This window comes from Lithobates pipiens, unplaced genomic scaffold (genome assembly GCF_037356315.1).
Source record: "Lithobates pipiens isolate NorthernLeopardFrog02 unplaced genomic scaffold, aLitPip1_a1.2 Scaffold_8, whole genome shotgun sequence".
Classification (NCBI taxonomy): domain Eukaryota; kingdom Metazoa; phylum Chordata; class Amphibia; order Anura; family Ranidae; genus Lithobates; species Lithobates pipiens.
The window spans coordinates 401,373,050-401,385,354 of record NW_027507903.1 but is presented as its reverse complement, the minus strand read 5'-3'; the positions used below and the strand labels follow the sequence as shown (position 1 = coordinate 401,385,354).

General features: G+C 42.5%; 1 protein-coding gene across 2 annotated transcripts in view; it reads left to right on the top strand.

Moving 5' to 3' along the window:
• The window catches only part of GABRG2 (gamma-aminobutyric acid type A receptor subunit gamma2), a 332,400-nt gene that overhangs the window by 171,091 nt on the left and 149,004 nt on the right, over positions 1 to 12,305 (top strand). For both annotated transcript variants that reach the window (XM_077474050.1, XM_077474049.1), the window contains exon 3: positions 7,470 to 7,537. In XM_077474050.1, the coding sequence (XP_077330176.1) occupies positions 7,470 to 7,537 (68 nt within the window). The remainder of the gene's footprint in view (positions 1 to 7,469; positions 7,538 to 12,305) is intronic.

Here is a 12,305-nt window from a genome sequence, read left to right as displayed (position 1 = left end):
TGATTGCTGTGGTTAATAGCATCATACACATCTTCAATGTTCAGAGTACACACTTTCTAATAACACTTCAGACTGACAGCATCAATTTGAGTTTCCAGCAGCAACAGTTATTTTATTCTAAACTCAAGCTAGGGAAACAGTGGCTCATGCTGCTGGTGAGATATAATAATAGTATAAAATAGTAACACATTTACTATGCAATAAAATCAGTTTAATCCTGTGTAAAAAATTTACTAGATCTTCAAACACGTGTTTTGATTTGTAAACCACCTGAAATGTCCTTTTAATCTGGCCTAATGCAGCGGTACTGCAGCACTAGCGTTGCCTCTCTGTGGCTATTTTTAACTCAAGCAAGGCTATCAATGTAGATCTGTACTGTTTGTGTGGATTTTCTCTGGGTGATTGGATTTCTCTCACAGTTCAAAAAAAAAAATGTTGCTTAATTACTTTCTGTGTAAGCTGGACCAATAATTAATCTGTACTTAGGTGAGTATGGTGGGGACATTTTAAACTGAACAAGGATTTGGACTTCTATAGGCATAACAAACACTTATGTTAGATAAGATAAGGCATTATTATGTATATTTTAGATTTACTTTGTTTCATTGTTAGTGTATGAAAGCTAATGATCCACATTGTGGCCTAAAATACACCTAAAGGTAACAGCAACATTATTAAAGGGGCTTCCAGATTCCCATAAACCCTCCCACTTTTCAGGGTTGTGGGGAAGAGGTCTTTGTCTTCATTAAAGTTGGGACAAAAGTGCTTTGCCGGGGGGGGGGGGTCACCTTGGCAAGGTACCCCCCCTGTTGAGGGCGCATGGCCTGGTATAGTCCAGGAGAGGAAGCTGCATGTGCATCCCCCACTTCCCTGGCCAACTAATCTGCATGCTCAGATTAAGGATCTGCTATGCATTTTACGGGGGCTTAATGTATTTTTTTTCTGCCTGGAGTCCCTCTGAAAATCTGTACCAGACCCAAAGTTTTTTTTTTTTTTTTTGAGTGAGGTACCTAAAATCCATATCAGACTCAAATACACTAGTATGAATTTTACAGTTCCCCAAAAGACATATAGGGGTTGATTTACTAAAATCTAAAAGACTAAATCTACTTTGCACTGCAAGTGCACTTGGAAGTGCAGTCATTTTAGATCTGAGGGGAAGATATGAAATGAGAGGAAACTCTGCTGATTGTATCATCCAATTGTGTACAAGCAAAAATGCTGTTTTTTTTTTAATTTTCCTTGTATGTCCCCCTCAGGTCTACAGTGACTGCCCTTCCAAGGGCACTTGTAGTGCAAAGTGGATTTGCCTTTAGTAAATAAACTCCATAGTTTGCTGTTAATTTTAAACAGCAGTGCTTACTGTATATAACACATACGTCCCTTAAAAGACAGAATTGGGGCAATCCCCCAGGCATGTTAGTTTAACCACTTGCTTACTGGGCACTTAAACCCCCCTCCTGCCCAGACCAATTTTCAGCTTTCAGCGCTGATGCACTTTGAATGACAATTGCGCAGTCATACAACACCTTACCCAAATGACAGTTTTATCATTTTTTTCCCACAAATAGAGCTTTCTTTTGGTGGTATTTAATTACAGCTGGGAGTTTTATTTTTTTGCTAAACAAAATAAAAATAAAATAAAAAATCATGTTTAACCACTTTCAGACCGGACCAATTTGCTGGTCAAAGACCAGACCACTTTTTGCGATTCGGCACTGCGTCGCTTTAACTGACAATTGCGCGGTCGTGCGACGTGGCTCCCAAACAAAATTGACGTCCTTTTTTTCCCACAAATAGAGCTTTCTTTTGGTGGTATTTGATCACCCCTGCGGTTTTTATTTTTTGCGCTATAAACAAAAATAGAGCGATAATTTTGAAAAAAACGCATTATTTTTTACTTTTTGTAATAATAAATATCCCCCAAAAATATATAAAAAAACATTTTTTCCCCTCAGTTTAGGCCGATACGTATTCTTCTACATATTTTTGGTAAAAAAAATCGCAATAAGCGATTATTGATTGGTTTGCGCAAAAGTTATAGCGTTTACAAAATAGGGATAGTTTTATAGCATTTTTATTAATAATTTTTTTTATTTATTTTTTACTAGTAATGGCGGCGATCTGCGATTTTTATTGAGACTGCGACATTGTTGGGGACCCATCGGACATTTTTGACACATTTTTGGGACCATTGTCATTTATACAGTAATCACTGCTATATAAATGCAGTGATTCCTGTGTAAATGACACTGGCAGTGAAAGGGTTAACCAGTGGGTGGCAGTGTAAGGGTTAAGTGTTCCTAGGGGTGTGTTACTAACTGTGGGGGGGTTGGGCTTTCATTTAGTGTACACTGATCTCTGCTCCAATCACATGGAGCAGAGATCAGCGTCACTAGTTGCTAGGCAGAATGGAAAAATGTTGTTTACACAGCATTTCCTCCATTCGGCCGCTCCGTGAAACAATCACGGGGATGCCCGCGGCGATCGAGTCTGCGGGTCCCGCGGCCGGACTCACGGGGGTCCCGACCAGTGCGGGAGTGCGCCGCCGGCGTCGCGCTCCCGATGGCACGGTGGCATTGAATATTGGACGTACATGTACGCCAATATGCCTGCCCGTGCCATTCTGTCGACGTACATCGTCGTGCGCTGGTCGGGAAGTGGTTAATAGTTTGTTATAAAATTTTGCAAACAGGTCATTTTTCTCCTTCATTGAAATGCGCTGATGAGGCGGCACTGGTGGGCACTGATAGGCTACACTGGTGGGCACTGATAGGCTGCACTTGTGGGCACTGATAGGCATGGTTAAGGTGGCACTGATAGACACGGTTAAGGTGGCACCGATAGGCACAGATAAGGTGGCACCGATAGGCACAGGTAAAGCAGCACTGATGGGCACAGATAAGGCGGCACTGATGGGCAAAGATGGGCAAAGATAAGATGGCCACGGATGGGTGGCACGGATGGACACGGATAGGTACCACTGATAGATGGGACTGATGGGCACTGATAGGTGGCGCTGATAGGTGGCACTGCTGGGCACTGATGGGTGGCACTGATGGGCACTGATGGGCACTGGTAGATGACACTGATGGGCACGGATATGTGGCATATGAGGTGCAGCACTGTTGTTGAGGCAGATTGTGGGCACTGATAGGTGGCACTATGGGCACTGATGGGTGGCACTATGGGCACTAATGGGTGGCACTAACATCATTCGGCTATAGCGCGGATCTCAAGCGGTTAAGGTAATTAGCCTTGTTAATGTTTTTTATTATGCATTAACAAAATGTACTGTTCCTGGCTGAATGGAATTTTTAAAAACATTTTTTGCAATGGTGTATGTTCCCTGGTGCAGTCCCCCCCCCCCCCCATGCTATTTTTTGACCCCCCTTACCTATTAGCCCAGAAAATTAGCATTTTTAATTTGACAGATTCTGCTCCCATCTATTTTAATGGGGTTTTGCATACAAACTTCACTGAAGCTTCCTAGAACCAAGGCAGTTTGGCTTCTCCCTATTCATGAACTGCATAATTGCCTTCCTATCATAATTTGATATAGTATGAAGATATTGTTGATGGGTTGTTAGTTGAGGCGTTGGTGAATACTTGCCAGTGTTTTATTTTATCATTATCTAAGTGGCTATTAATAAAATTAAATCTTCTAACAGTATCCAACACAGGTATGTATACATTCTGGCATGGTAAAAGTTCCATATTGTTGTTTTTTTTGCTTTGGTTATATGCTACATTCAGCATGTGGTACATGGGATAATAATCTGACATCCATATTTAGAATTGTTCCTATAATATAATTTTGCGTCAGTTTCCATATGGTTTTTGTTCAACTGAAACTTGACTTTAACATCCCCTGTAATGTGCTGCAATAATATGTTTGTGATATAAAAATAGTGAATAGCCAGCAATGTTTCATTAGACAAATTGATTTGTTTTAGAAAATGCATTACTAATGTCCTTAAGACTAGATAAGTAAAACTACAGTATAATTACAGATGAACAAACTTTCTTAGTATAAATATACTGTTTACTTACACAATAAACTATCTGAGAGGTCTTGGGTGAAATGTCAGCCCATTAGGAATCAATTGCCTACCTTTTAAAGGGAACCTGTGGGGTTTCTTCCCTCCTAAAACAACGCTAAATTCTTAAAGTGACTGCAAGAGAAAACTATTAATACACACCTATTCTGATACTGATTCCCTGGATCCTTGATCTCTTGGAGAACTACGAGCTCCAGCAGAATCTTCAAAACTGACTCTTTTGAGAGTGTTAACTGCCAAAATTTCCCACTGAGCAAAATGATTCTATGACTTGTAGAGATATAGAAACTGATGGATAGCATCAAATCATGCAATGGAGGATAAGTCTTCTGAAAAATTTAGAAGTTTGATGGATGTGAAGATTCTGCCAGATGTGGTGGCTTATGAACGAAGTTAAGATCAGAGGAATGAGTGACAGAACAGAGGAGTATAAAAGTCTTCTTTTATGGGTAATTTTTGGGCACTGTTCTCGTTATGGGGACAGAGACACTTTAAAACAGGCATTTCAGGTGCCTTTAGATTATTATCACTGCTCACCAGAATACTAAAAACCCAGTTACAATTAGCTACCAAATGTTACAGGTGGCCTCACTGGCCTAAAGGGTCCAGTGGGGAGTAAACCTGAAGTGAACCGAGCAGTCTGCATGCTATTTTCAGCTCAAACTTGGGGATCCTAGGATAAAGCGAAGATCATCTAAGGATGTGAGGAGATACCTGAATGTTCTTACTGTAATCATAAGGAGTTGTAAAAACCCATACACGTGTCTTTTATTATCTGAATATAATCTATTGGTACACATTAGTACACTTTGTGTTTCTGTTCCAGTTCACTTATTCCTAATTGTAAAATAAATATTTATTTAAAGTTTTTCTAATTGTAGGAAAAAGTGGCAACATTAACATTTAGTACAGTATATCATGCATGTGGTACTTTTTAAATGACGGCATGTGGTACTTTTCAAATGACGGCTACAGGGCGGTTTCTTAACTCTGAGAGGCTGTCATATGACGTCCTCCCAGAATTGCGTTCTCGCGTGCCCCCTGGGGCGTGCACTCGAGAGCATCCGTGACCGCCGGGTCCTGTGGATCACGGATCACGGTAAACGGCCGCTCATCGCAGCCTTTTACCACGTCATCGCTCCGTCAAATGACGGAGTGATCACTTGTAAACAAACCGGCGTCATGTTATGATGCCGGTTCCACCCTCCCCTCTCTGTACCGATCGGTGCAGCGGAGGGGGAAGAGATCGGTGTCAGCAGCACTGTGGGCTGAATCTGCAGTGCCCACATCGCTGCTCACCAAATTTAAGCCCTCAATTCCCTGCCAATACTCTGCAATATCCTGCCAATACTCTGCAATACCAGCCAATACTCTGCAATATTAGCCAATACTCTGCAATACCCGCCAATACTCTGCAATACCCTGCCAATACTCTGCAATACCCAATTCCCTGCCAATACTCTGCAATACCAGCCAATACTCTGCAATACCCTGCCGATACTCTGCAATACCCGCCAAGACTCTGCAATACCCGCCAATACTCTGCAATACCCAGCCAATACTCTGGAATACCCGCCAATACTCTGCAATACCCTGCCAATACTCTGCAATACCCTGCCAATACTCTGCAATACCCTGCAATACTCTGCAATACTGCAATAACCGCCAATACTCTGCCATAAATTGCCATACCCAGCCATACTCGGAGATACTCTGCAATACTCAGCCATACTCGGTGATACCCTGCAATACCCAGCCATAGACGTCCCCCCCGCCCTCTGGTGCTTCTACCGACTCGCCAATACGATCAAAGCCAGAATCTTTTTTTTTATTTCAAGCTTCCCAGCCTAGAGGTGAGATGCAGGGTCTTATTGACCCCATATCTCACTGTAAAGAGGACCTGTCATGCCATATTCCTATTACAAGGGATGTTTACATTCCTTGTAATAGAAATAAAAGTGATCAAAAAAAATTTGGGGGAAAAAAAATGTCAAACTAAAATAAATAAAGTAAAATGAACAATAAAAAAAATGTTTAAAGCGCCCCTGTAAGTCCCGCCCACATATAAAAATTTTGTTCAAACCACACATGTGAGGTATCGCTGCGAACATTAGAGCGAGAGCAATAATTTTGGCCCTAGACTTCCTCTGTAACTCAAAACATGTAACCAGTAAAAAAAAATTAAAGTGTCGCCTATGGGGATTTTTAAGTAGCGCCGTTTGGCGCCATTCCACGGGCATGTGCAATTTTGAAGAGTGACAGGTTAGGTTAGGTATCTATTTACTCAGCATAACTTCATCTTTCACATTATGCAAAAATTGGGCTAACTTTACTGTTTCTTTTTTATAGCACAAAACTGTTTTTTTTTCCCCAAAAAAGTTCGAAAAATTGCTGCGCAATTATTGCGCAAAATACCGTGCGAGATAAAAAGTTGCAACGACCACCATTGTATTCTCGAGGGTCTTTCCTAAAAAAATATATAATGTTTTGGGGTTCTATGGAATTTTCTAGCAAATAAATGATGATTTTTACATGTAGGAGAGAAATGTCAGAATTGTCCTGGGTGCTCCAGAACGCCTGATGGTGCTCCCTGTATGTTGGTCCTCTGTATGTGGCCACGCTGTGTAAAAGTCTCACACATGTGGTATCGCCATACTCCGGAGTAATAGCAGAATGTGTTTTGGGGTGTAATTTGTGGTATGCATATGTGTGAGAAATAAACTCATAATATGACAATTTTGTGAAAAAAAAAGGAAAAAAAATCTTGATTTTGCAAAGAATTGTGGGAAAAAATGACAACTTCAAAAAACTCATCATGCCTGTTACTAAATACCTTGGAATGTCTCCTATCCAAAAAGGGGTAATTTGGGGGGTATTTGTACTTTTATGGCATGTTAGGGTCTCAAGAATTGAAATAGGCCGTCAGTACTTCAGGTTTGATCAATTTTTAGATATTGGCACCATAGCTTGTGGACTCTATAACTTTCACAAAGACCAAATAATATTCACCAATTTGTACTTATTTTTACCAAAGATATGTAGTAGTATATATTTTGGCCAAAATTTTTGAAGAAAAATTACTAATATGCTAAATTGTATAACAGAAACGAAGAAAAATTATTTTTTTTTACAGAATTTTCGGTACTTTTTCTTTTATAGCACAAAAAATAAAAAACCCAGCAGTGATTAAATACCACCAAAAGAAAGCTCTATTTGTGTGAAAAAAAAGAAAACAAATTGCATGACTGAGTAAAATGTGAGAGCACCGAAAGCTGAAAATTGGTCTGGTTATTAAGGGTGTTAAAGTGCCCAGTGGTCAAATGGTTAAAGGATATTAATGTATTAACAGATTTGTCATCATGTGAATATAAATGTGACTGCTAATCTTTGTATTCTTTTACATTACAGTAAAACCAACAGTAATTCATACAGACATGTATGTTAACAGCATTGGGCCAGTAAATGCTATCAATATGGTGAGTGAAACATATTTATCTATTATATTTCATTTTTATTATGAGCAGTTTTGTTGTCTTAAAAATTGTATTTGGTGCCATTTAGCAAAAGGCCCATTAAATGTAAACTCCACCCAAACCTGAAATTTTTGTTGAGACACGCTCCAGAGTCTTATAACATTTAGGCACTAAAGTGGTAGAATATATCCACCTGCTATCCCAGTTCCATCCAACCAGCCACTATAAAAACCAATCCTTGGTGGCTACTGCTACAAAATATTGTTACTAAATTTTCCAAGGGATATAGGATAGGGATTTACAGATGAAAATCATTGAAAAAAATGGCCTGGGTAGCCCCCCCTGCCCATTACCAGCCCCTTTGGGTCTTGTACAGATATTAAGGGGAACCTGTTACCCAAATTAAAAAAAAGAAAGGTGTGGGCCCCCAGGCCCTATATACTCAGAACAGCAGTATACAAGCGGTGCAAACAAGACAGGGACTGTGTAGATTTGTTGTGTTAAGTAGAATCTGTTTGTAATTTTGAAGTGGTACATTTTTAAAGTGTAGCTCCAGTCAAAAAATCTGTTTTTAAGCTTTTTGGGAAACATAGGGAAGGGTTATCACCCCTGTATAATTTTTTTGGCTGTCCGTCTTTTTTCATCTCACTTACTGTTGTTTCCTTCCGTTTGCAAGTAGGAGACATTTGTAAGTTGGATGTTTGAAAGTAGGGGCCTGCCCTATATGCACTGCAGAAATTTGGCCCTAAGGTGTTGGTGTTGCCACAAGTTAACACTGTAAGCCCTTAAAGTGACTCTTGGTGGGCGCTGGAGTGCCTTGCTGTGAACTATTATATCAAGAATTGTAATTACATGCCATTGTTAAACAGTGGTAGAAAAATTGGGCATTTGGTGGTTGTGGTGGTGGTGGTGATGCTGGTGCCACAACACTGCCAGTTACTCTCAGTGGGTGCTGGAATGGGCCCTGCTGTGAAATATTATATCAAGAATTGTAATTACATGCAACTGTTAAACAGGGGCTGAAAAATTGGGCCTTAGGCATTGGTACCACAACACTGCAACCCCTCACAGATACTCTAGTTGTAGCGCAGGAATGAGCCCTGCTTCAAAGTATTGCATCAAAAATTTTAATTGCACTCCCTTGTTAAACAGGGGCTGAAAAATTGGGCCTTAGGCACTGGTGCTGGTGCCACAACACTGCAACCTCTCCCAGATACTTTAGTTGGAGTGCAGGAATGAGCCCTGCTGCAAAGTATTGCATCAAAAATTGTAATTACATGCCCCAGTTAAACAGGGGCTGAAAAATTGGGCCTTAGTCACTGGTGGTGGCACTCAGAACCAAAAATGTTCTTCAAAGCTTTCAGCAGGATCATTGAGAAGGAAGAGGATAGTTAGTCAACATAACAGGACAGTCACTCAGCATCAGCATAGGCAGTCATGAAGGGATGTGACATTTAAAAAAAAATATTCGGCTACATCAGCTTCAGGTGCTTGGTAGCTGGTGGTGATCCAAGACTAATTCATCTTTATGAAGGTCAGTCGATCAACCGAGTCGTTGGACAGGCGTACCCTGTGACCAGTTACAAAGCCTCCAGCAGCACTGAATGTGCGTTGCGAAAGAACGCTGGATGCAGGACAGGTCAGTAGCTCAATTGCATACTGTGCAAGCTCTGGCCAGTGATCCATCCTCAAGACCCAGTAAGCCAGAGGATTTTCAGTGGGAAAGGTGTCTAAGTCTGACATTGCCCCTAGGTATTCCTGCAACATGTAAATCAGACACTGGCGATGGTTGCTGGAACTGATCATATCTTGGGGCTGCGGACTAAAAAATTGTCTGAACGCATCGGTCAGATGGCCACCTTCACCGCTCCTTCTGTGACTGACTGAAGCCTCAGCAGCACGTCGTACAGGACCAGAAGTTTGTAACCTCCCAGTCTCTGGAAACGTGTTGCACAGACCTTTCTGCAAGGCCTCCCGGAGATGTCTCATCCTCTGCTCCCTCTGCGATGACAAGATAAGGTCCGCAACCTTACCCTTGTACCGTGGCTCAAGGAGAGTTTCCAGCCAGTAATGGTCCCTTTCCTTGATCCAAAGAATACAAGGATCCTTCCGCAGGCTTTGCAGGATCAGGGAGGCCATGCAGCGTAGGCTAGCTGAGACATTCTGTCCGGAGTCCTCTGGGTCACTAAGGTCGACATGATCCGCAGCCACCTCCTCCCAGCCACGTACAAGTCTACGGGTTTCTTGGGACTGTAAATCATCCCTAAAAGACTGCTGATGCTGAGTGTCAGGCTTTACCTCCATGCTGACACAATCCTCCTCTTCCTCCTCATCCTCTTCCTGTGTGATGGGTGGGACAGGAGGAACACTGTCTGGATAAAGGGGGCCTTAAGAGTCCTCCCCTTCCTGCCTCTGTTCTGCCTCAAGTGCCCTGTCCATTATTCCACGCAAGGTATGCTCCAACAGGTGGACAAGAGGTACAGTGTCACTGATGCATGCACTGCCACTGCTCACCATCCTCGTGCCCTCCTCAAATGGTGACAGGACAGTGCATGCATCCCTGATCATGCGCCACTGGCGTGGTGAAAAAAACTGAGCTCCCCTGACCCTGTCCTGGTGCCGTAGTCGCACAGGAACTAATTGATGGCCCTCTGCTGCATGTGCAGCCACTGCAGCATAGCCAACATTTAGTTCCACCTGCTGGGCATGTCACATATAAGGCGGTTCTTGGGCAGGTTCAACTCCTTTTGAAACTCAGCCAGATTATATGATCGGCGCAAATGCACACAGACTTTCCTGGCCTGCCTCAGGACATCCTGTAAACCCGGGTACCTGCCCTAGAACCGCTGCACCACCAGGTTAAGGATGTGAGCCACACAGGGCACATGGGTCAGTTGTCTTTGTCGGAGGGCAGAGAGGAGGTTAGTGCCATTGTCGCAAACCACCATTCCTGGCTTAAGCTGGCATGGCATCAACCAGGCCGAGAGGTACACCCACTGTACCTGCTGCAGATGCCTGTGTTACAGAAACAGAACAACACCAGCAATAAGGGGTAGCTTCAGGTGTATACTGTGCAGGAGGCACACTACACCCACTGTAACTTCTGCAGATGCATGTGTTACAGAAACAGAATAACACCAGCAATAAGGGGTCACTTCAGGTGTATACTGTTCAGGAGGCAAAATACACCCACTGTAACTGCGCTAGGTTAACAAGCAAAGATGACACTTTCCCTGCCTATCCTGCTCTCTTCCTGCATGCCAACACACCACACAAGGCTGTTGCACTGGCTGCCTTATATAGTGTGGGGCGTGTACTAAACCCCCCTGAGCTATAATTGGCCACAGACATCCTTCCTGTTGCCAATTATGGCTCTCCTCGCTGCCGGCACTGTGATTGGCCAAGCACGCCGAGCTCATCCCTAGTCATGAGCGGTCACAGAGCTTCTGGGTCATTGTAGGAGATTAGTTGTTCTTAATTTTGAAATCTGCATCGTTATATTAGAATTTAATGTGGAGGTTGTGTGATAGAGGGTTGATATGTAATTTAGTTATTTATGTAATATTACATATATTAAGTGTATATAAAGGTTGAAATACAAAATAAATACTTGCATTGTATCTAATACTAAAATTATGAATGAGAGAGTTTACCTAGGTTTAATTTGCAAGCTGTTCCTCAAACTCATTGTAAATTCTCAAAAGTGCAAACTTTAATCTGAGCCTCATTAAAGTCAATGCGGAGGAGTGAATCTTGAAAATCAATTCTAGCCAATTTCAAGGTCTAATAGGCAAGACATTGACAAACAAAGGGCACTGGGAGATGGGTACTGCAATGTGGAACATGTAACAATACATACACAAAAATATATTTCAGCTTCGCGTCGGAGCTAAACCCCATAACGTGGTCGGACCATGCCTCCGTTCAGCTTGACTTGGCACTTGCCTACTCCATGCCGAGAACCTGTCATTGGAGACTCAATGACTTTCTCCTCCGCAACCCTATTTTCGAGGCTCAACTATCCCAAAATTTATCAGAATTCTTTCAACTGAATGAGGGCTCAGTGGCGGGGGTGTCTACCCTATGGGAAGCCCACAAGGCGTTTTTTAGAGGTGCGTGCATCTCTGCCGGCTCCCGCTTAAAGCGGGACTCGGCAGCCCAGAGACAGGACACTCTCTTGCAGCTCCGTAAGGCTGAGAATCTACTTCTGGCTTCCCCTACGGTGACACGCCTACGCACAGTCACATCCCTTCGTGAGCGTTTAAGATCACTAGATATGCAAAAATGCTCTAGGGCCCTGATTTGGGCAAAGCAGAAGTTTTATGAGTTCGCTAATAAGCCCCATAGGATGCTAGTGAACAAGCTTAAACCACGTCCTTTTCAATCTTATCCTGAACTCCTCCTTCAGGCTGATGGTTCCCCGACCCATTGTCCATTGACAATGTCCAAAGTTTTTGGCTCATTTTACGATAAATTGTACAACTGTTTGGCATCCGACCCTAAACACCTATTCACTCAAGAGGCATTTGATTCTTTTTGCTCCCCTTTAAAGTTGCCTAAACTATCACCGTCACAGGTAGCCACCCTTAATGCGGGTATCTCGCCAGAAGAGTTAGCAGCAGTAGTGAAGGAACTGCCCTTACATAAATCTCCTGGGCCTGATGGTTTACCATATCAATATTACAAGACTTTCCTTCCCATCATCAGCCCCCACTTATTAAAGCTCTACTCCTCCCTACAAAAAGGGGTCGTTCCACATTCACAATTTCTA